The sequence below is a fragment of the Rosa chinensis genome, chromosome 1 (genome assembly GCF_002994745.2).
Source record: "Rosa chinensis cultivar Old Blush chromosome 1, RchiOBHm-V2, whole genome shotgun sequence".
NCBI classification, from domain to species: domain Eukaryota; kingdom Viridiplantae; phylum Streptophyta; class Magnoliopsida; order Rosales; family Rosaceae; genus Rosa; species Rosa chinensis.
Window position 1 is genome coordinate 15,152,847 of NC_037088.1, and position 27,830 is coordinate 15,180,676.

At 38.0% G+C, this 27,830-nt stretch overlaps 2 protein-coding genes, 1 long non-coding RNA gene and 1 pseudogene across 5 annotated transcripts; all 4 read right to left on the bottom strand.

Annotated features, from left to right (window-relative positions):
• Positions 1-553: 553 nt before the first annotated feature.
• Positions 554-728, bottom strand: LOC112183139 (annotated as a pseudogene).
• Positions 729-8,029: 7,301 nt separating this feature from the next.
• On the bottom strand, positions 8,030-11,987 carry LOC121052716. The gene is made up of 5 exons (XR_005809894.1): positions 11,774-11,987; positions 11,316-11,464; positions 10,801-11,022; positions 8,771-10,195; positions 8,030-8,581 (listed from the first exon to the last, which is right to left on the bottom strand). It is a non-coding gene; the product is annotated as an uncharacterized LOC121052716 (long non-coding RNA).
• Positions 11,988-12,934: 947 nt separating this feature from the next.
• Positions 12,935-21,113, bottom strand: LOC112196810 (retinoblastoma-related protein). The gene is made up of 19 exons (XM_024337268.2): positions 20,893-21,113; positions 20,487-20,616; positions 20,246-20,350; positions 20,003-20,145; positions 19,801-19,897; positions 19,663-19,709; positions 18,128-18,326; positions 17,882-17,948; positions 17,538-17,717; positions 17,258-17,451; positions 16,260-17,130; positions 15,909-16,071; positions 15,741-15,813; positions 15,300-15,476; positions 15,092-15,211; positions 14,838-14,982; positions 14,611-14,723; positions 13,389-13,504; positions 12,935-13,304 (listed from the first exon to the last, which is right to left on the bottom strand). Exons 2-19 carry the CDS (start codon positions 20,607-20,609, stop codon positions 13,154-13,156), a joined length of 3,084 nt encoding a protein of 1,027 aa, XP_024193036.1. The 5' UTR covers positions 20,610-20,616; positions 20,893-21,113; the 3' UTR covers positions 12,935-13,153.
• A 2,680-nt stretch (positions 21,114-23,793) lies between these two features.
• LOC112182993 (sm-like protein LSM8) lies at positions 23,794-27,096 on the bottom strand. Of its 3 annotated transcripts, none has more exons than XM_024321586.2 (6): positions 26,942-27,096; positions 25,111-25,183; positions 24,812-24,852; positions 24,657-24,731; positions 24,335-24,387; positions 23,794-24,157 (listed from the first exon to the last, which is right to left on the bottom strand). In XM_024321586.2, the coding sequence occupies exons 2-6, from the start codon at positions 25,145-25,147 to the stop codon at positions 24,067-24,069; spliced, it is 297 nt and encodes a 98-aa protein (XP_024177354.1). In that variant the 5' UTR covers positions 25,148-25,183; positions 26,942-27,096; the 3' UTR covers positions 23,794-24,066. The 3 variants fall into 3 exon arrangements, with proteins under 3 accessions (XP_024177354.1, XP_024177362.1, XP_024177366.1); XM_024321594.2 differs by lacking the exon at positions 26,942-27,096 and adding an exon at positions 25,320-25,381; XM_024321598.2 differs by lacking the exon at positions 26,942-27,096 and adding an exon at positions 25,269-25,354.
• Between the last annotated feature and the right edge of the window lie 734 nt (positions 27,097-27,830).

A 27,830-nucleotide genomic window follows, 5' to 3' on the forward strand; every position in this document is an offset into this window, starting at 1 on the left:
AGAGGTGGCACTTGTATTTACTTAGGTTCAAACCTGATTTCATGGAGCTCTAAAAAGTAAAGTCGGGTGTCTCGTTCTAGCACATAAGTTGAGTATCGTCACTTGGCTTATACTGTTGCACATCTATCCTGGTTTCGAATTTTATTTTGTGACTTCAGCCTTCCTCTCCAGCTCCCCTCCCTCCCCCCCCCCCCCCAAACTATGGTGTGACAATATTAGTGCCATATCTTTTGCTTTGAATACTGTTTTCCACACAAGAACTAGACATGTGGAAGGTGATTACCAATACATTCGAGAAAAAGGGGTCCGCAAAGAGATTCAAATAGGTTATATTTGCTCTCAAGATCAACTCGCAAACATCTTCACCAAGGGATTGTCTATACATATCAATGAGAATATATGAAAAAACATTCTCCCAAATCTTCTTTAAGCTCTTCTAGGTTTGTTTTCTTCATTTTTCTGTACATTAGAAGATGATAAGCCTTGATCCATATTACTAATATCACGATTTCATTTGTGCATATTACGGGTTTTTTTTTTTTTTTTTTTTTCAGTAGGGTGCGCCAAACCTTGTAATAGTGCAACACAAGGATGACACATGCAAGCCCCAATAGCAAGCTATTGTGATGGACTTGCCCCTTAAAAAAATTAATTTAATATCATGTGGATCATTGATCCACGTATCAGATATTAAACTGATAATGGAAATATTTGTTCAATGAATGTAGCATCATCACTTTCAATTATTGTGTTAGCATGTATACCAGTAATTTCATATTTAAATACTAAAAATCTAAATGCCGCACTATTCTTGGCATATCTAATAAACACACATGTTTGTAGTTTTTGGTCCAAGCTTCGTTCTCTTAAGAAGAGGAACTCGAACCTTAGCAAGACAACCCCACAGTTTCGCTTTTTATAAGAAGGAATCTTTCCTTTCCATACTTCACAAGGAGACTTGTTTGTCTTCTTGAAGGGAATTTCATTTGTAGCAAATAGAAAATCACCCCACAAATTATGTGGAACACCAGAACTATTGAGCTGGAATTGATCATATCTCTAAACGTTCAATTTTTTAATTTTGCAACTCCATTTTGTTGTGGAGTGTATGGTGCAGTTGTTTGATGAACAATTTCATGTGAAGAAAAAAAATCCGAAAAAGCATTATTCATATTGTCCACCTCTATCTAATCTTATGATCTTGATTTTTGTATCAAGTTGATTCTGTACTTCAACCTTGTTGTATTTAAATATGTCCAAGGCCTCATCTTTACTATAAATTAAGTAAACATAGCATAATTTGCTGCAATCATCTATAAATGATATATAATACTTGTTCCCTCTGCAAGTTGTGTTGCCTTAAAGTCACAAAGGTTCGAATGTATCAAACCTAGCCCTTCATTCGACCTGTCAACATATTTGAAAGGCTGCCTAATAAATTTAGATTCATTGCATACTTCACATATGTGTTGATCATTGCCATTAGGATTGCACTTTGGCAGAAATCCTAAGTTAACCATTCTTTTTAAAGAACAATAATTTACACGGCCTAGTCTGGCATGCCATAAGTCAAAGGACTTAAGCAAGTAAGTAGTAGCCTTAATTATTTTATTAATAGTAGTAGTAGTAGTACAACCATCAATAAGCAAAACATTTAGTTTGAAGAGCCTATTAGCTAGGTAGCCGGTAGCCCGTAGTCCTTCCCTACAAACTGTCCACCTATAATCGTTACAAGTTTAAATCTCTTATTCACTAGAATAGGACCAGACACAAAGTTCATGCAAATTTCAAATGCATGGAGCACATCAAGAAAGGCCAATTAGTTTTCAGAAGTAAGCTTAAGTATCACTGTGCCCTTCCTTTCCAGATGTAGAAGCATTTCGCATATATAGGTTTTTGCCATCAATCTCTTGGTAGGTAATGAACAGACTCCTATTATCTGCACATATGTGCCTTGTTGCACTAGTTCAACCCACCAATCATTTGGGTCACCAACCAAGTTAACTTCTAAAACCATACCAATAAAGTCAGTATCAACAGCCATATTAGCTTGGTTATTGTTACCTTGGTTTCCAGCATGTTGCTCTTTCTTGTGGCGACAAGTTTGTACCTTGCGGCCTGGTTTGCCACACACCCAACCACCACCTTTAGTTTTTTGGAGCAATAGATGCAGCCTTGCCTTTGCCTTTGTTTTTCTTCAAAAAAGTAGGCTTAATTGGACTTTGAATTGTCTCCTTCAACAATGTTTTCCTTGGCTTCCATGAATGAGACATCATTCTTCTTATTTACTTGGTTGTCCTCTTCCACTGGAAGCTTTTTTAAAACTAGTTTTTTCAACCGACAATTCCTCAGTCATATGTTTTAAGGTTTTCTTGAAATGCTTACAAGATGGAGAATCTTTTCAATAAATGACCGCTCCCGCTTCAAATTTTTCTCATCCAGAATCATGCCTTCAATGTGCAATTCATGTATTATGATTTACAGTTCTTCAACTTGGTTGAGAATAGTTTTGTGATCCACATCCTATGGTTTAGAAACTTGGCAATGATAAATTTGCTTGCACATGCAGCTTGTGACAAATACTTCTTCTCCAAGGACTCCCATAATTCTTTTGCAAATTTGAGACATCATAGAGTGTATCATCAATCCATTAAGGATATAGGTTTTGCACAAGAATTCACTATGAGTCCAAGCGTCAATGGTATTCAATCTCTTTACTGTTACTGGAAGTTCTGCCACTGGTTTCTTTAGCGAGACCACTTGTGCCAAGTTCAAGGTCGTGAGATAACACAACATCTTTTGTTGCCATCTCTTGAAATCGACTCCCTTGATGAACTTATCTGGCTTCTCAGCATGAGAGGTCTTAGTGATAATCGCCTATTGGTCCATCCTTAAGTACAAATTTTTTTGTCTTAGATCGTTTGAAACGTAGCGATATTTAGTCTCGGATCAATCCTTAGTCGCTGAATACAATATATAATTACAGTATATATAAACAGAATTTAACAACAATATATAGATACAGTACAAAAGTATTGCAGTAATGTATCAATCCTAATACACGAGTGCAATAATTTTGTATCTTATATACAAATGAAACAAGAAATAAATAGAATTAAAATCACTGACTTGATTCTTGAGAGAAAGGCTTGCAATAGCAATGTCCTAAGACAGAATTTTGTCCCTACACATGTGTTGTAGGATACTACTCTGTGTTTGAAGGCGTTGCACAGATGTCTTGAAACCTGGCGAACTTCACTTGTGTTTTTGTCGAGTTTTTTTGTAGAAGAGATGTCAGGAAAAACTAATGTGCATATCAATGAACGTTTTCGTCCTTTTATAAAGTTCGAACAAGGAGATGCAACTGTTTGTATGTTTTGAATTTGAACAGAACAGTTGCAACTGTCTGAATCAGTGTTATCCAAAAACATCTTTATCCGAATATACAAAAGAAAAAAAAAATCCTTTATTGGAATTTAACTAAGTCCTTAAAGCCCAAGAGCCTCGAGGCCCAAGGCCCACTTTATATACATGTATACTTAAAGCAACTCCAACAGCTTCTCTATAATTTTTGTATTATTGGGAATCAAAAGTCAAAGTTTTCCATAATTTTTCTTTTCCAACTCCAACAGATTCTCTATTTTACAGCAATCTCCAAAATCTCTATAATTTTTCCTTAAAATTTTAGAGATTGCTGTAAATTTAAGGAATTTTGTTTTCTATTTCCTACCATCCCTAAAATGGAGATAGTTATAGAAAATATGTTCGAGCAAAAAAGGCTTATTTTTCCCTAAAATAGAGATAAATCGAAATATGGAAAGATGTTGGAGTTACTCTTATATGTTTTAAAATTCTGAGTTTTTTTGCTTAAGCAAGTTTTGTCAGAATTCTTTTATGCAGTCTATTACTTAAGTGATATTCTTCATAAATAATAGGGGACTTGGTTTCTAATGTGGGATTTCAGACAATGCTCTAACAATTACTTTCAAAAAACCCTTCAATTCCTAAATGAGCAACCATCTTATAAGTGAGTGGGAGTAAGAGTGATCAAATGTCTTACCAAACCCACTTAAGGGTGTAATTATAGGGTGAAAAGCCTTATCTATAAGTTGGTTGCATCTTGCGCCACAATGTACTATCACCTATCATTGGGTTGCCCATCTCTCGACCCGGGCCTTGTGCAGCAACAATAGGGCTTCTGCCAACAACTTAAGCACATGTTTCTCGATTCGTACTCATAGGCAACCTTCGATGCCTGCCGCAACCTTCGTACCACATGTCTCTAGATTCATACTTGCAAAAAATCTTTCAATGCCTTCTTGTGTCACAATCTACTATCACCAATCATTGGGTTGCCCATCTCTCGACCCAAGCCCTATGCCGCAACGAATGGGCCTCTGCCAACACCTTAAGCACATGTTTCTTGATTCCTACTCACAAGCAACCTTCGATGCCTGCTGCAACCTTCGTACCACATGTCTCTAGATTATACTTGCAATCTTTCAATGCCTAAATGAGCAACCTTCTTATAAGTAAGTAGGAGTAAGAGTGACTGAATGTCTTACCAAACCCACTTAATGGTGTATTTATAGGGTGAAAAGCCTTATCCATAAGTTATTTGTAGCTTTGACCGCAATCTACTCCCACTTATAATTGGGCTGCCAGATTCTCGACCCGATCCCTGTGTCGCAATGATAGGACCTCTGCCCAAACACCTTAAGCCCACATGTCTCTAAATTCATACTCATAGGCAGTTTGGTGCATCTGGATAAGAACATGTGCTTTAGGCTCACATCTTGTCGGGTTTATCCCTTGCTCCATATTTCTTGTTTGTAGGCCTAATCTAATTATCCCCCCCCCCCCCAAACCGCCTTTTTACATAGATGCAAGGCTTCTAGATGGCTTGTCGATAGTGTATGTGATAAACTGAGGTTCACGGAGGAGCAAGCTCAGGTCTATGCACACTAAGAGGAGTTTCAAGTAGATACAAAGTATCTAGATGGCGATGTGAGTGATGTCGAGACAAGAAACCAAGGCCCATTGACAACAAGGGCATTTTCAAGATCAAATGGCAAGTTTATTACACCCTTAAAGATGGCAAGGGTTGAAAACACCACCTGTTAGCATGTCTTGCGCCAACCTTAGCCAGCCTCAGCTGCACATCAGCGGGCACACTATGTGCAAGGCTTTGGCCAAGCGGTAGGCAGGGCATTGCCTAGCACTGACGCAATCGGTAGACAAGGAGGTAGCATAGTTTAGCACTGATGGCAAGCCCATGCATTTAGAGTAGGTAATACATGACCTGCGTGAGACTTCTAGTAAGGGTAAGACGCATGTTGACAAGATTGACAAGCCAATCTGTCGAGAGCCACCGAATCTAGCCGCAACCTACCGTGGACGCTTCCTGCCACTGTCTAGCCAATGTTGGCCAAGGTTGGCCGCAAGCTGTCGGTCGGGGCTGGCCAATAGACAGATAGTGCTGGCTAAGGCTATAAGCAAGCAAGCAAGTAATGAAGCAAACCAGCAAGCAATGACTCAAGCAAGCAAAGAGGGTTGATATAAGAGGGAAATTGCCAGAAGTTAGCGATGCATATCTATCTAAGGGAAGTTAAGAGGAGTTACTTGATGTAATCCTCCCTTTCGGATAATCCGGGGTGGTTGGGGATGTTAACCACACTTAGGGAATCTCCAACCTAAAACTCATTTCAAATAAAAAAATTTGAAATTTTACTAATTTTAGGCTAAGTTTGATCTCCAATAGACTAGCTAAACAAAAGCTAAATTTAACTTTAGAATTTAGCGAAAAAAAACTAGCTATATTTAGTTAAAGATGAGAGACAATTTAACTAAAACTTAAGGGATTTTATCCATTTACCCCATTTGTAGGGATTTTTTTCCCACTTACCCCATTAAGTTTTTTTAATTCCCCCTTACCCAAAACACTCTAAGGAAGTTTTTCCTAATACCCCATTAAGTTTTTTTATTTATTTTTTTGTTTAATTTTGAGACTATTTTACCCTCACCTCTTTGTTACTTAGAGAGAGAGAGAGAGAGAGAGAGAATGGAAGAGAGAGATTTCAGTCACCTGCCGCCGCCTACCGGACTTATCTGAAAACCTCACCGGAGGTCCCCAAAGAGGTTGCCGGAAAGGTTTATTGCCCCAAAATATACATCTATTGCCTCCCAATAGAGGGGAAATAAACCTCTATTGCCCCCCAATAGACATCAATTAGGAGGCAATAGAGGTATATGAAACCTTGCCAGAAGTCTCCAAAGAGGTTGTTGTAGATCTCATATGGAATCGGAGAGGTTTATTGCCCCCTGAATAAACATGTATTGCCCCTCAATAAACGTCTATTGCCCTCTAATAGAACTTTCAGTCGCCTGAATGAGAACTGATCTCCCTAAATTTAAACAAATAAAACTTTGATTAAAGAAAAAAAAAATGAAAAAATTACATCAATTTGAAACGTCTATTGCCCCCCAGAAATAGACGTCTATTGGAGGGCAATAAAATATTTTTTTTCTTTTTTCTTTCCTTCCGGACCTTTTTTTCTTTCCTTCCGGACCTTCTGTTGCAAAACAGAAGTACCATTGATTTGTAATACAGAAGCAGCAGTAGTCTCCATCCAAATTAAAAAAAAAAATATAGATTAAAAAACAAGTACAAATAGACTATAATTCCACAAGAGAGTTAAAAAAAAAAAAAAAAAAAGGGTCATGCCACCATGTGGAACTTATCATAAGCCAGGCATTGATTAGGATCAGAGAGAAGAGTGCTTCATTGAGAATGATGGCCATGTCATGGCCTGCTGCGCCAACAATGTCCAAGTGACACCTAAGTGTCCTAAATGCTTTTCTTAATTATTTCAAAGTGATTCGCAGAGCTATTGATGCCCATAAGATCGTAGATATCAAAGTCTGTGATGTCAGATCCGTTAGAAGAAGCTCTTGCCCTGCATCTCCATCTTGTAATCTTCATGATCTTACTCGGTGGTTTTTCAACAAAACCCCAGGAGGAGGCTTTTCAGCAAGTCTTGCATAGGCTATAATTGTGACGGTGCTCTTCTTCTTGTGTCTTCTTCGCATGGCGGCTAACTTGTGATCGTCGGGGCGTCATGGCTGGATCGAATTGGATCTGATTTGGATCAGTAGAAGAATCCCGCTTCTTCTTTTTTGGGGGAGCTGTTTCTGCTCGGAATCGGAGATGCAGTCCCGCAGAGAGAGAGAGAGACCAGTTGTGGGGTGAGATAGACAGAGTGGCATGAAAGTAGATTTTTAATTAGGCTGACGGTGAATTTGTCATTTAGCAGTTAAATTGGGTTAGTGGGAAAAAAAATATGTTGCTGGGATAAATAGGATAATTTTAGTTCATTTTGGTGCTACCCAAAGCACCAAAAACTTAAATTTAATTTGAAATTTAGGTATTCTGCTAGGACAGAACTCAAAAAATAATTATTTATATTTCAGTTTTAGCTATCACTGTTAGAGATGCTCTTAGATAAGAACAAATAGTTACTGTACTCAATCCCTAAGCGGTTGGGAATATCAATTGTCAAGAGAAAAATGTGCATTGTTCGATACACGTACCTAAGGAAGTTGGGTTGTCAAATTCCGAGAGTAGGCTACTCTATAAATAGCCATCATAGTTGAGACTCTAGGCACATCCAAGTTTGGAAAGATACATCCGTTTAGAATGTTATTGTAGGGATCTAAACACATGTTCATTATTAAGTAGGAGTTACCACAAGGTTTGGATTTTCGGTAATTTGTCGGTTCTGTGGGTTGAATTTAATTCATGTCTTGGTATCTACTTGGTGTGAGAGAAACACTTGGGTGAAAAGTGGCAAGCCTCGCTTATAATTAGTGGTTGAGCACAGTTTACTCTGAGGTGTTGCTAAAAGGACACTCTTGTTATCTTATGGTGGGTAGCAAGGTGCCATTACAGAACGAGAGAAGCAAAAAGTTCCCTATTTGAGTACGTGTCCGTGACAATACATGACACAATGCTCACACCATGTCTCTGCATCTTAGGCATTAAGAAGCTAACAAACCTCCCTCACCAAAGCTAAACAATGCCCTCGTCGCCAATAGGGTCTCGAGGTAGTGAGTCATTGCAATCATCATTCCCTCTAACTTCTTCACTTTTTTGTCTAACTCCTGCACTGATGATGTGAGGCAAATTTTCACTGTTACGAGGGCAACATGTTCTTCCTTCAGAAGCTTCTTGTCCTCTTTCAATTCCCTCAGCTGATATTTCTTTTGCAGTATATTTTTCTCCAACTTCAATCTCTCCTTCCAATTTTTTTTTTTTTTTCACAGTCAGACTTCTTACCTCCTATTCCTTTTTCTTTCTTTTTTGTTCCTCCCACTTGGCTTTTTCTTCTTCGTTGCATCTTGTTATTGTCATCTCAGTTCCTTCATGTTCACCCATTTCACCTTCTTGGTTATCCTTTTCCTCTTCAGAACTCTGATCATCAGCAGCTTGAACCTCTGGTTCCGAACCATTCGTCCCATCATCAGAACCAAACTCGTTAGATTTTGTCTCCTCTGCATCTTCTTTCAGCTTTGCGAAGAGTTTCTGAAAGAAGAATCCGCAATATGTCAATGACATGCTATGTGACATAACCAGTGACATGTTTACAATAGTTACATGGGCCAGTGACAGGAAGTGTGAATTGGCTAGTGACATGCAGTGTGACAGTGATTTGGTAAGTGATATGTATAATGACTTGGCCTGTGACAACTATTTTGATAGAGAAAAACATACATTCAGTTTTTCCAAGATCAGGCTTTTGATGTCCCATTTTCTCATTTCATGCTCTGCATTCTCCCTTCCAGTTGTTGGCTTCATTGTTCTAGTCTTTTCACAGAACCAATACTGCTTGGACAAAAGAAAAGGAAAAAAAAAAAAGCTAGTTTCGGAAAAGCAAATTGATTAATGACTTAGCCAGTGACATGCAGTTTAACAAGTGAATTGCCCAGTGACATGCAGTCTAACTTGGCTAGTGACATTCAGTCTGACAGTGACCAGTATTAATACGATGCAGCCACCCATAGTATATGAGTTGCCTGACTCCTTCTTCTTCAGCATATGCATAGACTTTTTTAGGAAGTTCCCGACTTCCTTAACCCAGCCATAAGATCCAATATCATCCAACTTTTCACAAGCCTTAACATAATTCCATGAAATTGTCCCCATTGCGTTTGGGGACAAAAACTTGATTAACAAATGCAGCAATATTAACCTTGCCACATTTTTATCTTTCTCGATCCCTGCCTCTATTTTTAGCTTCTTTTTCAATGTGTCTTTCAAATTCTCACAACAGTACTCTTGTTAACCCTCTTCGTCTCTGGAAATACTCCTACACAAAATCGGACTCATATGCACCCTCAGAAGTCTTTGGAACCAACTCTCATTGTGCTAGTAGTCCTAGGATCATTGAAATGTCGCTTGTGGAGATTCTAAATTTCTTCTTTCCAACTAAAAAGAGGTATTTTTCATGATTGTAAGCCTACAAGAGTAGGATAATGAAATCATCAGATTTCTTTGCCGACTTCTTCTCTATATACCCACCACGGAATGCATCCACAATCTTTCCAAACGGTGTCTCCCTTAGTAAAGCTAATGTTCTTTCATTCAGTTATCTGAAATCGTCTTCAAAAAACTGATTATTGTGCACCTATATTGCACGTGCCCTACTTTCAAATATCTCTTCCTCTTCTTCGGCACAACTTCGGCTTCTACATCTTCTTCTTCTTCAGAATCTGGTACAATTTTTCCCTTTTTTGTTTGTCTCCCCTTGCTACTCTTCTTTATATCCTTTTTTTTATTTGTGATACTAATTCTTCTTCTTTCTCAGAATCTTCTACATTTTTTTGTGCTTGTTCTTCTTCTTTGTCGTCCTCTTCAGAATCTTCTAGTACAGTTTTTCCCTTTTTTATTTGTCTCCCGTTGCTGCACTTCTTTGTATCCCTTTTTTCTTTGGTAATACTAATTCTTCTTCTGTCTCAGAATCTTCTACATCTTTTACTTCCTGTTTTTTTTTTGTTGCTTTTTATCCTTCTTCGAACCCTTCTTCTTCTTCATCGCTTGATCATCTTCTTCTTCTGATTCGACCTCTTTGTAATCTTCTTAATCATTGCTTAGTTCCATTTCTTTTCTTTTTCCTCTTGCCATTTCTAATCGTAAATTCTGTACAAAATTGTTAGAATAAGAAGATTAGCATTGACTTTAATTGATAGTTATATGACCAGTGACTTAGCCAGGGACTGCGCAGTGAAGTCACTTGCCATATCAGTGACATGGTCAATGACATGAGGTTAACACACATCTGGCTAAGGACCTAGCCTTGCCAGTGACTTCATGGCCAGAGACATGACACCTGGCCTTGCGAGTGACTTCACTAGCCAGTGACTTGGCTAGTGACCTGGCCAGTGAGACCTCATTGGCCATTTGCATTATATATATTTGACCCAACATCACATCGATTTTAGCAAACCATACAACCTAAATAGCATCACACACATTCATCATCTCCACATAAATGTATATGTCACTGTCCATGTCTCTGTATCAAACCAAAATCAAAACACAGCCACACCACAATCAAAACATAGTCACACAATGGCCTCAAAAACAATTTTGGTTCCAAAATTCTACATTTCATAAAGCTATGAACGAACTCAAAGCAGGAAGCAGAAGCAAAGTTAGATAAGTATCAAGCAATTTCATCGATCACTAGACAATGCCAAATACGCAAAGAGATGATAGCGATGGAATCGAGGCTGAAACATTACCAGCTCGAGGTAGACGATTTGAGGCCGGGAAGTTTGCAAAACTCTAGAATTTGGGACTTCGTTGCTGAAGCACTCTTGCTGGAGGCGACGTCGCTGCATGGTGTAGGAAAAACAGTCGTCATCGAAGGTGTGCGCAGGAGTAGGTGTCGAGCCGAAGAGAATTTGGAATCGTCTCACCAGTGGAAAGTCTAGAGCGGTTTATGTGTTTTTGAAATTGCGAAACTGAAAAGAGAATAAGAGATAGAGTTGGGCTCGGATTAGAAAACCTAAGTGGCAGTTTTCATAAATTTTTTAGTGTTAGATAGTTACTGCGTGACCTGAATTATCATACGCTATTATTATCTTTGACCTAAACTATCATTTGTATCTTCTAAATGACAACCTATAAAATAATAGGGATGTATATTAAGTAATTAAGGGTGTGTATTTAAAATTTCTCAACTTTTTTATATGTTTTTATCTAAAAAAAATGCACACTATAAACAAATTAGTTAATTAATTAACAAAACACTGACCTCCACCTCCTTTCTTAATTCACCTTTGTGAATATGCCTCCCATGCTCAGGATCAAGATTTACAACAATCTAATGGCAGCTTTGAGCCTGTAGATGGCCCTCTCTTTCCCGGGCACACTTTAGTTTTTTTCCGACTAGATGTGTCGAACCTGTATAGAGACTCAATCATATCAAAAAGAAAAACTTTCCATCCACCTATTCAGAATTCTTTATTTTTTTTCGATGAGTTCTTTTCAGAAAACAAATTAAACAAACATGAAAGAAATAGCATTTGATCAAACGAAAACAAAAAAGGAATTAGCAGAAACAGAAGGTCATTGCCAAGAATCAAGACAGAACAAAGGATAAATCTTTCACCGTCGATGTTCTACTTTGGAAAAAAATCAAAAAATCAAAATCAAAATCAGCATACTTTGAAAAACGTCATGAAATCCATTTCATGGCGTTCTTTGACTTACCGTTTGAAAACAAAGAGGCTCGTAATCAGTAGAAAGAGATGCACACCATGATCGTAAACAATGAGATCGATCGAGGGCCACGGGCGATATGAGAGTTTCTGATCCAAGCAAGTTGATGAGGTTTAATTTGTTAGGGTTCCTGAGTAGCAATGCGAGTTATATGGAGTTCTAGTAGGGTTGGGTTTTGGGTTGATTACACGATTTGGAATTTGAAACAGAAACGTACGAATATTGTGTGATTGATTAGTTACGTCTTTCAGATTTCTCTGGCATATTATCATGATATGCTTCCTTCCTACGTTATTGGGATTTGTTTTGGGATTCTCACTATCAAGGTTTGAAATATTTGTAGATATATATTCCTAGATATATACTTTTTTTTACGAGCCAAAATATCTACTATTCCGAACAAATACTCTTCATCTTCTCAAAAAACAAAAAAAAAGACCAATTTATCAAGGGGCTGGGGTCTGCTCTAGTCCAGTAGCTTCTAAATTTGGGCTAGGGTCTTTGAATCTTGGCCCAACCTATGTTTTTAGCGTTTGTCTAAATTCAATAATTTTGTTGTCTAATTTCCGACGTAGTACCAAAGGAGGATCTCCACTATCTCTACAATCTGAAATGTATAATGAGTGGGTCTATTTCTACGTACCACTGTGTGTACTGGGTATTACCACTACCTTCTTGCCTGTCTATGTCCTTGAATGACAGCGGAAAGGTATGTAATGGTCTATTCTGGTTTGTGTTGAATATACTATTGCGCCCCGTGGACTTGATTAAAAAAAAAAGATATATTGATATATTCTTAATTTAGACTGCCCTAACAAATACTCTTCATTATCGATATATCGGAGATATCTCCCTTAATTTGGACTGCTGATATCTCCCACAACCGAATCAGTGTTGAACTGTTGATATATCCTTAATTTGGACTGCCGATACCTATGGGGATTATCTTAGCCGGGGGTGGAAATTTGAGGAAAAAGGCGAAAGAATTAATAACTCTACAATTAGCACACTTTGATTCTGTTAACATATCTTAATTTTCTTAACTTCTCTCTTATTTGTTGTTTACATTAAACCAATGCAACTAAGGAGCAAAATGAAATGGACTTTGTTGCCAAGAACTCCATTGACAGAAGAATTGAGGATACAAATTACTTGAAGACCAAGGCGAAAACCAAAACATTTTATTAAATCAAGAGTCTCCTACCTAACTAACATACATTAGCACTTGAGAGAAAAGGGGTCTGTGGTGGCCATTCTACAGTAACTCGCCACTCATTCAGGACCCCATGTCATAAACATAGTATGTATTGCATAAAATATGAAGAACAAAAAACCTAGATTTACATAGACGAAAACTATACAGCAGTTGGACTACAAGTCAGGTTGCTCGGTTTTCAATGGTCCACCCGATGAGGATGCACAACTCCCATTTTGAAGGTACAAGCTATTGGCCACCATAGAATCACTAACCAAACCAACCCCAACATCCACATTATCAAAGTCGAGTGTGCGTTTTCGTGTGCTGAAAAAGGAAACCATGCATTAGATGAAATCATTAATTTGGTAAAACACTTTGGTTTGAATCATCATTGTGCTGAAAGCATACCCATTCAAGCGGTTGTTAATGGCTGTCAGATCTTTTGAAGGGCTCTGATACGCATGAGTACTCTCCCCAACACAAGCATAATAGCTCTTTGAGCTATGTGAGATTAAGGCATCCATCTGTAGCAGGGTCATAGTTAGCCTCGGAATAAATAAATTCAACAGTACAGTTCCCAGCAAAAATGAATTAAAATGTACTGCAAAGACATTGAGGACTTCTGAGTACATTATCAAGGATCAGGATCTAAAAACACTTGAAGAATACAGTCACAGGACACGTGATACTTAGTTAACATCACATATTTACCTCGTGAAGATTAGCTAACAACTAACCAAACTTCATAAGAACCAGTAGAAGAATATTATTGTGTCAAAATTTGAGAAGGAAAATAGTTAAACAATGAGAGTGTGCAGTGTCAAAGTAGGAAGATAAGAAGAAAGCAACAGTATTAAACTATATTAATGGGACGGTGGTTGAAGCAACAGTATTTGCATCTTACACGTGAAGTGTTTGCATAATTGCTAGTAAGATGAAAATGAAGTGGCTTTTGGTGAATGAATATGTGAACCCCACACAAGTTAGGTAGACCTGTTGTTTTTGTTTTGTTTTAGAAATGGATTTTTATCATATTCAAGAAGGAATAAGAGCTGCATCATCAAGATACAGACCTTACAACCGTCATAGCAAAACATAAACAAAGATGGAATCAAAGAAAAGGTTAGCGTAATTTCACTTGCATCACCTAAATCAAACTCTATATTAATGTGCAAGTGCATTACATAGATATCTGGTATTTATATCCAACCAACTGGAACTTGAAAGTGAAAAACCAAAGTTTTGGTCCATAACAAAATGAGAAATGCCAAGACATAAGTCAATACACCAAATGCTGATGAAGAGGATCATAGTGAGAATGCATGGAAGCAAAATACAAAACAAGATCCTATCAAAATAGCAAAAAAGCTAAAGAGAATACTTCTCCATAGTACATGGTGCACCAGTAGTACGTAATTCAGTTAAACAATAAATATACTGGGTATGTGCTAAAACAATTAGTGTCATGTGGTTCCTGGTTTAGTAATGAATAAAATAAAAAAAGGAAAACGTGTATGTAGTTCAAAAAATCAAAAGATGCACAACAGAATTGCAATAGTTAACCCACTTTATAATCAGCATACTGTATATGTGAAACAGGAAAAAGAGAATCAGAAACCTAAACAAGTACCTTTGATGATCGCAATGGAGATACATAAACATTGTGTGCTGCAGATACTTTCTTTGGAGACATATCAGGGAGACTTGGAAAGGTGGATACTTTAGGTGATCCTGGACATTGAGCTAATTGCCAATGAAAACAGTATGGGACTTATTAGGGAGTTCTAGAACGAGTGTTACAAGAGGAACAACAAACACAAAGCGAAAAACTAGACATCAGTTTTGACAGAATCATACCATCATTGTTGTTGTTAGCTTCAGGAACTACATTGGCTCTTGTAGTTGTAACAGCTGGCCCAAGCTCAACAAGCAGGGTCTTGACAGAAGGAATGAATACTTCATTGTAAAATCTAATGATATCTACGTGTTCCTGTCCAGGCCGCTGGTTCCAGAACATGTGAAGGGATAGGAACTTAGTATTCAACTAGAAATATAATTTGATATGGATCTAAGTAGGAAACGGCTATAAGAGTAAAGATTAGGCATCATACCCCATTGCGTCTAGCTGATGACCAGTCAACAAAGACACTTCGAAAAACTTGTGGTTTGCATTGTGGTTGCTTCCTGTAGTTGTGTATGATTTCCCTAAATGTAAGACTTAGTTGAGAAATCTGCATCCAGAAAACAATTGATGAGTGTACATAAAGATTAAAATTATGTAACAGCAGCCTAGAAAACTCGTCAGAAGTCACATCATACCTTGGCAACCCCGTAAAAACAACAAAGGATAATTTGGTCAATATGGCGGTTAAAAAAGAGAGATGTCCGCTGAACAAGTATTTGTTGGAAGAGGCGATAAACATTCTCCCTGATTTGCTGAGACAATTGCAACCTTTCGACCATACCATTAATTCTTACAGCAGCCAGCTTGATGATCTATGATACAAGAAATTCACATAGGTATAAAGCATAAGATAAATCCCGATAAATCAAAATTATAAGGTCAATGTAAATACAATCACATCCTCGATAGCATGAACTAGTATCTCTACCACAAATCCTCTTCAGTGACATATAAGTCATGAACAGGCCTCAAAACTTTTAACCATACGTAATATGTCAACCGGGCAGTTTTTCTGAGATTTATTACACCCACACACACACAAAAAAAAAAAAAGGCGATGGAACACTGTCTCGCACCTTATTAAAGAAAATACTAACTCCAGTTTCTGCACATGTTTCCCCTCCACCTGCTGGATTTGGTCGTGTTGGACTGCACAAAAAAATTTCAGACAGAGAATTCCATGACGAAATAAATGAAACAGGAAGGAATTGCATTTACGACTTCCTGGGACAAGAAATTGGTACCTTGCAAATGCAGATTGTAGAGGTGGCGGTGGCAGCTTTGATTTAAGGTTACTTAAGGCCAGGAGACGATCCTTCACTGGAGAAGTAAAGGAATTTCGCTCCAGTAATACACCCCTATATTCTGTGCAGGGTCTCTTCGGAGACCTGAGATCTCCATTCTGACCTGAAAAGTTACAGTAAAAGAAATTCACCACTTGAGCATATTACTATATCATGAGCCACGAAGTGGATAGAAATTTATTTCCAATGACCGTGGACTTACACATCCCAAATACAACGTCAGGGCATTAGTACTTCAGATTGTAATATGTATATATCAAAAAAATAATAAAAAAATAAAATAAACAATACCTGGGGAAGTCTCATGCTTCTGTAAAGAAGCTACTGGGGGCAACCCTCCACAAGAGAAGTTGATATGCAAAGCTATTGCATCCAAAGATGGCATTGGTTCTGCTAATAACCCGAGACGGTTGATTTCAGCCGAGAAGGCAGGCCTAGCAACTGTCAAAGAATTGTACATTGAGGAACCCTTCTCCCATACCATGCTCTCCAAAAGTCGTTCTTCCAATGAATTTAGATGTCGTCTCAATTCTCTTGGTAGAGATTCTTCATGTCTAATGAAGCTCTCTATCACCTTGCTAAGATCAAAAGCTGTAATGCCTGTCCTTTCTAGTACGGCAGGAAACAACATTGTGACCGTCTTATGTGTTGCCAGGACTAACTCAGCAGAGCATGCTAGCATGCATCTATGGAACCTCTCATTTGTTAATAAAGAGGTCAAATTAGTAGCATGCAGAACTTGAGCCTCTGCCCTACACATTGCTTCCAAAACTCTATAATAAAGCTTGAGTGCTTCCAGTCTTCGTTGTTCTGCCCACACATTGTCCATGAGGTTAGCACTTTGCAGACTACCAGTTACACATCGCTCCCCCAAAGCACTACTTGGAAATATGGCCTCAAGTATTATTTGCGCCCTGCGTATCACATCATTACTAACGTTCCTATCACATGATGCCAGAAAACCCTCGAGCTCGGGTGAGGGTTTTGATGGAAGTGGGGAAATAAAAGTCCTAAGCCACTTTGCAGTTGTCATTGCAGTGCTCACAGGTGTAGCTGCCATCTTTGAATTAACACCACCATTAACATGCGAGGCTGGAGAGCGATGGGGAGAGAGTGGACTTGTAATTGTCTTTGTTGGGGAGGCCATTGAATCAAATTTCCTCTAACATAATAGTACAAATAAGATTATCAACAAATTTTCTATAAACAAAATAACAGCATTGGAAACAGAAAGAACATCTGAAAACACATATGTTCCTGAATAGTGGAATTCATTATTGAGAGCATACCTTGACACCAGATAAATTCAAGGACCCTCCTGACAAGCTCCCTGAACCAAGTAAGCTGTCCTCCTCATTTATAAATACTCTCTCATCCAGTTCACCCTTATTCCGAATTGCATCATCATGATCTTTTTCTAGAATATCTAAACTGGATGACAAAGAAAGTTCATCCAGAAGTCCTTCAAAATAGGTCAAACCATCTGCATCAAACAGGATGATACTTCAGAAGAACGGCTTTAGATTTTCTTATCAACCATTGCACAAATGAGGAACTTTTGCAACACACCTGTATCAATATTCTTTAGATTTTCATTTTTACACTCAGATGCCAAACAAGGCTTCTTCTTCAAAAGATCTGATATCAATGTATTAGCCTTTTCCATTGTTTTTCTCAACTCCTCTTCTGAGGTGTCATAAGTGTTGCAAAGTGATGCAAGCAGGTCCACACCTTTGTTGCCTTTCCTCACTGCATTAGACATTAATCAATGAGCTCCAATGAAGAATTCCAAAATGCACAGCCAAAAAGGGGAAAAGATGGGGAGATCAAAAGTCCAAGCAAATTTTCTACTTTTGATATCCTCTTGGAAAATCATAAAAGAAAGAGTGCTAACAAGCCAAGTGGAATATTACCAAAACGCGGTGAATCATGGATTCTAAAGTTTCTGAAGCGAACGGGGACGTGAATAATTAAAATTGCCTGTACAAAGACAGAATCAAGCAGTAAGAAAAAAGGCACCTGTGAAGTAGAGAGCTAAAATAGAGAGAGAGCCAGAAATCTCTTTTTCTTAACTGAAATGGAAATCCATTTTATGTCAGCAGTTCAACTATCTGATAGCATCTTAGACTCTAACTACATAATACAAAAAGGCAACTAACCAATATGGAAACCAAGCCGTTTGTGCATGTCACCAGGTCTTTAACTCGCCCAAATACATGTACCCGAAGGGCCAAAAACAGCAGCCATCCAAATCTATGATACTCTGACACATAGCCAGCTCCACTGGTAATGGCTGACTTCTTATCAACAGTTGCATCACTTGTCAAGAAGAATTCCCGGTATGCTTTTTTGAAGTACCTTGAAGCATAAAAATTTTATGATATCATACTATTAACTCAAATATCTTTTATACATGAAACCAAAACCATGAAGAAACATGTATCAGGTACACAGCTAAACCATATAACAAAACTTCACAAAATACTGCAGTATTGCAATATAATCTACAAATCTGAGAGATGAAAATGTCCCTTGGATAAATTCAATGAGTATGAAAATGTAGAATTAATGGAAACTTCTTATCCATACAACTTAAACTCTCTCCTAAATGTATTACAAATCATGAAAAATATATGGATTTGCAATACCGCTGTAAGGTGCTCACGGTAAGCAGAAAGACACCCGTATGGATGCTTGCTTAATTCAGAGTACCCCATTTAAATTTCATGATCAATTAGATAGACATCTAGATCAATGGTATAACCATAGATTCATCAACTGGGGTGTTGCATTATGTACAACAAGTTTCAACTAGGTAATCAGTTACCCTATAGATATATACTCACTGTTTCACTCAGTTGGCCAAAATTTAAAAGTCTTCGATGAACCAAAATTACCGAAACTGGAAGTTAAATAGTCAGTTTAACACAACCAATATGTCTAAAATTACAGTCAATGTTACGGAGTAACAGACTCATAATAGTTGCTTATCCGGCTACATGGTAGATGAATATATATTCAGCCACTAATTTTTAAAGGATCAGAAGTCCATATGCCAACAACTGAATGTACTCTCTAGAAACCAAGACTGAGACTTGACAAACCACCAAGGGGCATACCTAGACTCGAGTTAATTCTTTAAATTCAAACTAAATTCATGTAACTATAGCACTCAGTGGCAAGCAATTTATGGTAGCAAGGTCCTATTTTCAAGAACTCATAACCAAACAAGAAGCATAGTGTTTCACGAGAAAACGCAGCAAAAAAAAATTTTCAGTTAACATCACATTTTTTAAAGTATTTTGGATAGATAAGGATGAAAACCAACAGATTCTGATACAACGAAGCTGCTAAAGAGTTTTTTTCTCTTTCCTTTTTAATCACATTTAATTCTAATCTATTTTAAGTCCTAACACCACTGTCAGCCAGTGCCATTACAGCCTCATCAACAATTTTCTATTCCAAGCACTACCATCAGACAAAACTAGTACGCCTAACAGTCTCCCACCAAAGCAGTTATTACTATATCTAACATTACCCCACACAGACACATATTACTCATGCTTAGTTTTGTATTGGTCCCATCCTAACTGAAGATATCGTACACAAGATTCAGAAAAGCTTAAAGGAAAAGCAGAATATTTTGTAACATAGTAATACATCAAGCGCGATAAGTAAAATAAAGGGCACTTACTTGCTTAAAAGGCTCAAGTACAGAAAATTGGCCTGCAACTCTTTTGCCTACAAATTAAGAACTCAAACTCATGAGTGATCAAGTAAAATACATAAAAGACAGTGTCGTGAAGTAACTGAATCTCTGAAGAATTAATACCTCAAGTTTGCTCTCCCAATCTACGCCATACAGATTACTTAAAATTGGGCCGGCCTTAACAATAAACTGTGGAAGCTCCTTAAAGAAATCCACAATGCTGGAAGCAACCGAAAAACAAAATGAGAAGAATTCATGAGCAAGCAACATAAGCTACAAGAAAGAAAGAAAGAAAGAAAAAAAAACAGATTGACAAACAACATACTTCAGCTTAGCAGCTCTCAAAATTTGGATGAGAGAGAATCCATTATCATCAGACCCCCTTTGTGAATTATCAGAACTCTTCTCACTCAATGTTTTCACCGAGAACAAAACAAACGAAAACCAGAACCGCTCTGCTTCTTCAGGCTGCACACAGAAAGGTAGTTAAGTTGCCTATTAAACGATACTTTCTTTCATCATGAATCAATAATGTCACTACACATTCAAGAATTGATAAAAACATTACCGTTCCATTTCCGATAGCCGATAGATTTGATATTAGAACATGTTTCGTTTCTATCAGCAGCTTGATAGCTTGCGTCAGCGTGTTCTCGTCCAACGACAATCCATTCTGCAAACATCATATATATTCAGAGAAAGAAATTGTACACCGGAATCATCGAAAGATTAAACATTAAACACAGTGGCATTACAACAAGAAAGACCAGCTGGGCAAGTCTGATCACAGTAAAAAAAAAAAAACCAACCTTGCACAAATCAGTAAATCGAGCTTTAACAGGGTCCAAATCTCCAGTTCCCGAATTCGAATTGTTGGATGCAGAGACCTCCGGCTTCGTATCTTCCATGTTCAGCACAGCCGGTGGACTCATCTAAACCCTAGCTCAACCAAAAAAACCAAAAACTCAATCCCAAATCCTTAATTTCTGCAATTCGTCCCAAAAAGAACCGAAATTTTCGAAACCCAGAACACAAATCACTCAATTTCTTCACCGAAATTCAAGTTCAAAAAAAAAAAAAAAATCAATTTCCGTGGGAATTAAACCTAAGCACCCACCCACCCACGAAAAAGCACAAAATGCGTGACAGCGAAAACCAGAGCCAGCAATTGAAGCCTTCACAAAACGAAGAGAAATTTTTTTAAAAAAAGCTTACGAATTTTCGTCGGCACAGATCTGCGTGATATTTCAGTGTGAGAAAGGGGGGGAGTAAGATCCGGCGAGGCCCAATAACGAAAACGACGGCGTTTTGGGGGGATCGGAATCGAAACAGAGGGAAGCAGAGCTCTTTTTTCAGTCTTTGGGAAACCCTATCTTTCTCTCTCTCTCTAATTTTTTTGGTTTGGTGTTGAGGGCCTCTTTTTGGGGGAAAACCCTGGACTGTTGTCTCGCGCGGGAAAAACAACATGCCATGCCATCATGACTCACATGCATACATACATAGAGGGCGAATCGGGGGAGGACACGTCATGCGGGTTAGGTGTTTTTTACCGCCAAAATTTCTCGCCGTTACGACTGACGAGATTCGCAATGAATTCCGTTTGCCGCCGTTACGGCGTGGGTGACGGAACCTTTTTTGGGATTCTCTCTCTCTCTCTCTCTCGGTAACAGCAGAACTGCCCACATGTGGGAAGAGAGTCGGGGCGCATTGGGTTTCCGTGTCGTTTTGCGACATCTAAATGTCGTTTTCAGCTTTAGTGGGCCCGCGCCCACAGCCCCATAGCCCTAAAGTTTTTTTTTTTTCTTTTTCTCTCTCTCTTTTTTTCCTTAAAAGGAATCTTCTATTATCTTACCACTTCTCTTTTTGTTTTTTTTGTCTTAACATTATCTTACCACGTTGGATGGGGAGAAAAGGTTCCCCATTGCCTTCTGCTGCAATCTTCTTCTTTTCTTTTTTTTTGGCAAATGTTGACATGGGATTTTATTGCCCTTATGACTAGATGCACGGAGGCTTTTTTTTTTTTTAATCTGAAAAATACTTCAATTGAAAGCTCAAAAAAGAGCGAAGATACAAAAAGTAAACACAATGACTAGTGTGTAAGAGAAAACGCAACAACAAACTGCAATAAAACCGGTCCTAAAGACTGGGATAAAGTCTCAGATAGACCTATGTGGACACGGGAGACTATCTGCATAGCAGCTAGGATTAGGGAGGAGGGTGGCTGAGAAATCGGGAATGAGGTTGTGGATATTTGAGTGACGTTAGAGATTTTTATATGATATTTTAGTCAAACACTTTTGAAATTAACTACTCTTAACCGGAGATGTATTACATAATACGACATGAATCCGCCTTTAGTCTTAATAGATCATCTTATGGTTCAAGACGTAATGATTCGCAAAGTAAATGTCTTGGGATTGTAACATTCTTACAATCTCGTCCTTACGATTTAAGATTCCTGAAATTAATCCAGACAAGTCAGGCTTTCAAAAAAGCTCTGTTTGGTCGCCTGTTCGATTGACTGATATTACCACTTACCCTTTCAGGGGGCGCTCGACAATAGATTGCTGCATAAGATTCAACAATATATTGCCATGTCGATTGTCTTTTAGGCATAATCCAACCCTCGTGGGGTATGCCTACATGATCCCATGCATGGTGTTCATGGGTAATTGGGCACTCACTGTTGTGAATTGTGCGATCTTACGTGCCTTGGTTTCTTTCTCTCTAATTGACATCACTCAATAGTCTGCGAGGAGTGGTCAACTTTGGTTGTTGACGAGTATGGATCTAGTTTCGAGCCTAGGCGGGGAATAGGGACTGGGTTTAAGACTTCGAGTCAATAGTTTAATCTCTTCATGTTTTGGCTGATTTAACTCAGCAAGTCCCTCAATTAGCTTTGATAGAGTAGACTTGACACAGTTGAGAATTAGTATATAAGAGAAACTCCAACCCATCCGCCAAATGACAAGTTGGAGGCTCAACGACAAGAAATGGCAGATGAAACCAACTTCAGCAAATCTCCCAAATCTTTCGTGGATCTTGCATACCAAGCCGATCTGCCAAATTTGGTAGATCTTCCAAATCTGTCAAATCCCTTTCTACTCACATTATACTACCAAAATTTGCCGAAAACTGGAGTAAGCAGAATAAAGATGTAATCTTGTAGGCAATATCAATTACTTCTTCAGATCTTATCTGATTATCATGAAAATTTGTAAGAACAATAAAGAATGAAGCACATTCCAATTTGAGTACCAAATTGGAATGAAGATCTTCATATACATAGTTTCTGTAGACAATGAGAGTAACAGCAAACCAAATAGTAGAGTGAAGGGAGATGGTAACCACCAACTGATATATATCTTCGACCAAGGTCACCTAGAAATTAGAGAAGATGCCTGAAATGAAGAATCTATGTAGCTCTGCAACCAGAAACTTGATGATGCAGGATCTTGATGTGTATATGTAACTAGAAACTTGATGATGAAGGACCTCAAACTTTAGCAGCAGAAGGAAGATGTGCTTGATTGAGTGCTTCAAATAAACACAAACACCTTGCCCTTTTCTACGATCTTAAATGACCCATTTGTTGGACAAGTTTAGCAAAATGTCATTTGCAACATTGGCCTTCAAATTCAAATTTGACACAAATTTTGTGACATATGAGATGTTCTATTATAATTTTGTTATACTACTAGTACACTGTTAAAAATTTGCCAGTTATACTTGGAGAAAGTATTGAAGTATTGTGCCCAAGACGATTGTTTGTTTAGAAGTTGCCCTATCCCAAAAATTGAAATAAGATTGCAGACTTGAAAAACAAGAATCAAACATGCACAAGTCGGCACTAAGGTCCCAGCCTGGAGTGCAGAGTATGCACAGTGAAGGTTGTTTGATTGGAGATCTTCTTTTTTTTTTTTTTTTTTTTAAATTTCGAAGTGAAAGGTAAAGTAGAGACGCCTACGAAAGAAATGAAGTTTTGGTTTAGAAAATCAAATGAATTGGGGTTCGAAGAGCTTCACCATCAATAGTGCAACTAAATATAAGAAAAACCCAAACATATTGGCCTGTATCGCAAAAGGTAAAAAAACCAAACATTTTGGCGCTTTAGAATGAATTCAAAAGGGGGTAATTAAATATCACTCATATTCTTGCTGATAAATTCTGCTCTGTTACATCAGCACTCGAGAAAAGAATACGAATAGGAACATTATGACCAATTCATTGTCTAGCGCATAAGTAGAATTACAATCCAACAGTTTAGAAACCAAATGAGTATTACAAACCCGAATGTCCATCATTATACACCTATAAGTAACACATTTGTTCGGTTCGCCATAACCTACTCATCGAGCCTACAACATCTCTATGGCTTTCATGAATCAGTCAATGGATGACAGGCTTCAGAGGATACGCTCTCATCTTCGACCAGTCAAGGCTTGAATCAAGATCTGCATCTAGTTCCCCAACGATGCTTCTGCATTGATAGAAAGATACAGATTATATCAAATACAACGAAATCTGTAAGCGCCAAAATATGAACCAACTTGTTTACAAAAAACCAACCAACAGAAAATACTTGTTTACCAAAAGAAACCTTTTCCCAACAACTCACATGAAACTAATTTACATAAATTAATTTGTTCACACTTACATGTTGTCGCCCCTGATTATATACAATCCCAACACAAGTTGCTGAACACCCTCCTGCCAGTCAGAATGAACAAGTTAGCCCAGTGATAGACAGTGGGACAATAAAACCAGACAGGTAAGTTTAACTGGCATTAATGCAGAAGTAACCAAATCTACAAGTATCAGACAGCATTAATCTGGAAAACTGAGGATAATTTCAACTGCCAGAAGTATGACTCCTAAATTCCTTTATCTCAGTCCAATTATTCAAGTCATTTTAAAAAAAAAAGGAATAATAAGGATACAGTAGGAGCTTGAAAGCTAGTAATAGTAAAGATGCAAACCTTTGTAGAGAAGACACGTTCATGAGACTCATCAAGAATGATATTAGTAGCCTGGTCAAAGCCTTTCAAGACTCCCTGAATTAAAAATCAAAATTGTTAATAGTTACAATTAATTAGATTAAAAAGATGTAAAGGTGCATTGCTGTGAAGTATACCACAATATTGCGTCCATCATTTGTGATAACTGAAATTGTTTCTGCAAATAGAAGTGTTTTAACAGTTAGAGAGAGAAGTCTGAAATTTGAAATGCTCAACAAGTAATACTTTTCCAAATAGACTGGGTTAGATTATTTCGTCTATTGGTTGGATTATCCATTTGTCACAAAAAAATGCAAAAAGCTTATCCTCGCCTTGAAGGCTTGAACTTGTGACCGCTGGACACAAAAATTATATTCATGCATAAGAATCAAAAGAGTTAATGGCAATGAAAATAGAGAGTCAAGAATTTCCATACGATCAACAAGTGACTCAAGACCAGGGCCACCGGACATATTTCAATTCTGAGGCTTCTTGATAAGCAAAAGTTTCTGCAAGAAAGAGACAGAGAGAAAGAATGTCAGAATCAACAATGTATACTCAAGGAGAAAACAGAAAAGATATATATGATAATACCAAAGAATTAATATTCCTCTGTTCAGAATGTTTAGGGGAGACACATAATACCACAAAGAATTGATCATCCCTCGTTTAGAACTTAAGGGCTGGGGTGCGTGAGGACTGAAGAGATATTCGAAGTCTTTAAGTTAGATTCAGTAAAACAAGTTAAAGCGCTCATCTTGACCAAATAAAACAGACAGTGCTAGATGCCTCGATATGACAAGCATTTTGAAGGCCATTGTAATTTAAGCCATATGTGCTGGAAACATAAAAAGCATTTCCATACGATATATGTATGACCAAACACATGAAGCCTAACACCTCCAACCCTGATGTAACCCCACAGTTCCCAAACTCACTACTCTTATCAGTGAACAGTAAGACCCAAAAAACTCCAGAACATTGGTAGCAATTCCCTACACAAAAGGATCAAGAATGAACTACCCAAATATCCATGTTAATCAGAAAATCAACAATCCAAGTATGAGGAGCTGGAATAACTTGAGAACAAAAATTAGGAAACATATTCCAGAAAGACAAATTACAGTTTGACAAAAATGAACCTCAATGTTTCTTGAGTTGGGAACAGCTGAAATTGGAAAATGGTCCTGTGAAGGTGACTACTGAGCTTCCTAACGTTGGCAACCAAATAAGAAATATTGATCAATGAAAAGGAGTCCAAAAAACATAAAACTCAAGGGCTCATTCACAATTTGGGCTGCTAGGGAGTTTGACAACATTTCAATGAGGTCAACTGGAGAATGAAGGCTGACTAAGGATGGGCCTGAGGGGGTGGGATAGGTCAATAGCCTATTGCCTGCTAAGTTCAATTTAACTATGTACATATTTTTTTAAGTGTCCTCCGTTAGGCTATAGCAACTGAACTAGCAGTCTTCTTTTCTGTTCCTGTCAACTTGGCAACTTAACCAATTCGGATTTAATGGAATGGCCTCAATCATGCCGCCTGTAAATGTTTCCAGGAAAACAGGATTTTATGCATGGCTAACTACAAACACCAGCAATGCCACCAGCCTGACAACTTGGCTTTTAAAACACTGAACAATGCTGTAATGTTAAGATTACTCAAAACTATCCATCTAATGGAAGACAAATAAGTAGTCAAGAATATGTATGGCATAAAATCAAGGCAAACGCTATCGTGGTGAACTAGGTTAACAAAGTCAGGGTCGAACCATAAGCCCAACCATATTTCCTAGAAACCCAATCACTTTGCAGTTTGGGTGGAACGTCCAATTGGTAGAAACTTAGAATTATATAAAACTATCAGCAGAGCCAGAGCTCCAGTAGCTTTTGCAGAAAATAAATAAATTTATAACCTAGTTTAGATAGAACCCACAAAATGCAAGCCTTGCGGCACTATATTTGATTTGGGTTTAGCTCTAAATTTCTTAGGAAAATAAATAAAATTCCTACAGATTATGCCATTGTAACAACAAATTCCAAAACCAAAGAAGGGCATAATTGTAAACTATTTGCTTGAAGAGCACGGACAAACTAAGGGAACATGGGCACTACAAGCAGTGGCAAAGGTAGGAATCAGTCGCTCAAACGATACTCCAAGAATAGTAGAAGCTGAAAAACATAGCAACCCAGATAAGGGAAGCCATTACAGTTTAGGGAATATAGATTGAAAGAACAAAAGAAAGAGAGGGAGAGGAAATAGGTACCCAAATCGGAGACGGAGCGAGCGGTTGACGGTGGCAGCGGCTGGAAGCGGAGACGGGAGGACAGGAGAGGGGTTTGTACTGCGAGTGCGGAGTGTTTCAGTATGGGACAAACTACGGTTTAATATTTAAGGGAATTTTGTCGGAGTTGGGTTTAGGAGATGCAAGGGCAGGTCCACATAAGGTCACAATTGCGGGTCTTCACTTTGGGCTCAAGGCCTGTGGCTCGAGTCATTGGGTTCTGTCCTTCATAGTGAGTCTTGAAGACACATCCAAGCCCATTCAAACCTAGGTTCAACGTCGATAGGTGTTGACCTTGTTGGAACAATCGAGTTTCTGGCCGGCCCTAGTCAGCCCATTTTTTTATCAGGTTCGGGGCGACCCATATACTCAAACATTAGGCCCAGCCCGATCTACAGCCCAAGCCCACAACGTGTAGGGCCATGCTTGTGCCTGGCCAATAAGCGGATTGTGCCATGCTCATATAGTGCCGAAAATTAAAATTAGTCGAAACCAATATCATAAATATAAGTTGCAACTCATGTACCATCGAAACCTATTCATTAAAATCTAATGTTATAAGTTTATTGTTTATAAATTATATGTTATCTTTATATTATAAAGAAATATAATAAATATTGTATTATAGAATTATTAAATAGTTGCAACTCATGTACCATCGGAAACAATTCATTAAAATTTAAGGCTCTTGACAAAAATGTCCAAAATTTGGCCCAACAGGAACCCACTTACTTTATGCCTACTTACCCCATTTAAAGGTAAAAAGACAAGTCTGGCCTCCAAATAATTAAATCGGAGACTTCGTTGAAAATCTCATCTTTATTGGGGAACAGAGAGTAATTTCCTTAAAGTTAGACAAATAAAATTTTGA

Excerpts from the sequence above, each read along its gene's own strand:
- LOC112182993 (XM_024321586.2), bottom strand. The coding sequence starts at position 25,147 with ATGTCCGGTGGCCCTGGTCTTGAGTCACTTGTTGATC. Across the intron at positions 24,732-24,811 it reads ATGATGGACGCAATATTGTG|GGAGTCTTGAAAGGCTTTGA; the intron begins GTATACTTCACA and ends TTTTTAATTCAG. Across the intron at positions 24,388-24,656 it reads AACGTGTCTTCTCTACAAAG|GAGGGTGTTCAGCAACTTGT; the intron begins GTTTGCATCTTT and ends TCTGACTGGCAG.
- LOC112196810 (XM_024337268.2), bottom strand. The coding sequence starts at position 20,609 with ATGAGTCCACCGGCTGTGCTGAACATGGAAGATACGAAGCCGGAGGTC. Across the intron at positions 19,710-19,800 it reads ATTGGGAGAGCAAACTTGAG|GCAAAAGAGTTGCAGGCCAA; the intron begins GTATTAATTCTT and ends CTTAATTTGTAG. Across the intron at positions 17,949-18,127 it reads ACGGCTTGGTTTCCATATTG|GCAATTTTAATTATTCACGT; the intron begins GTTAGTTGCCTT and ends GTCTTTGTACAG.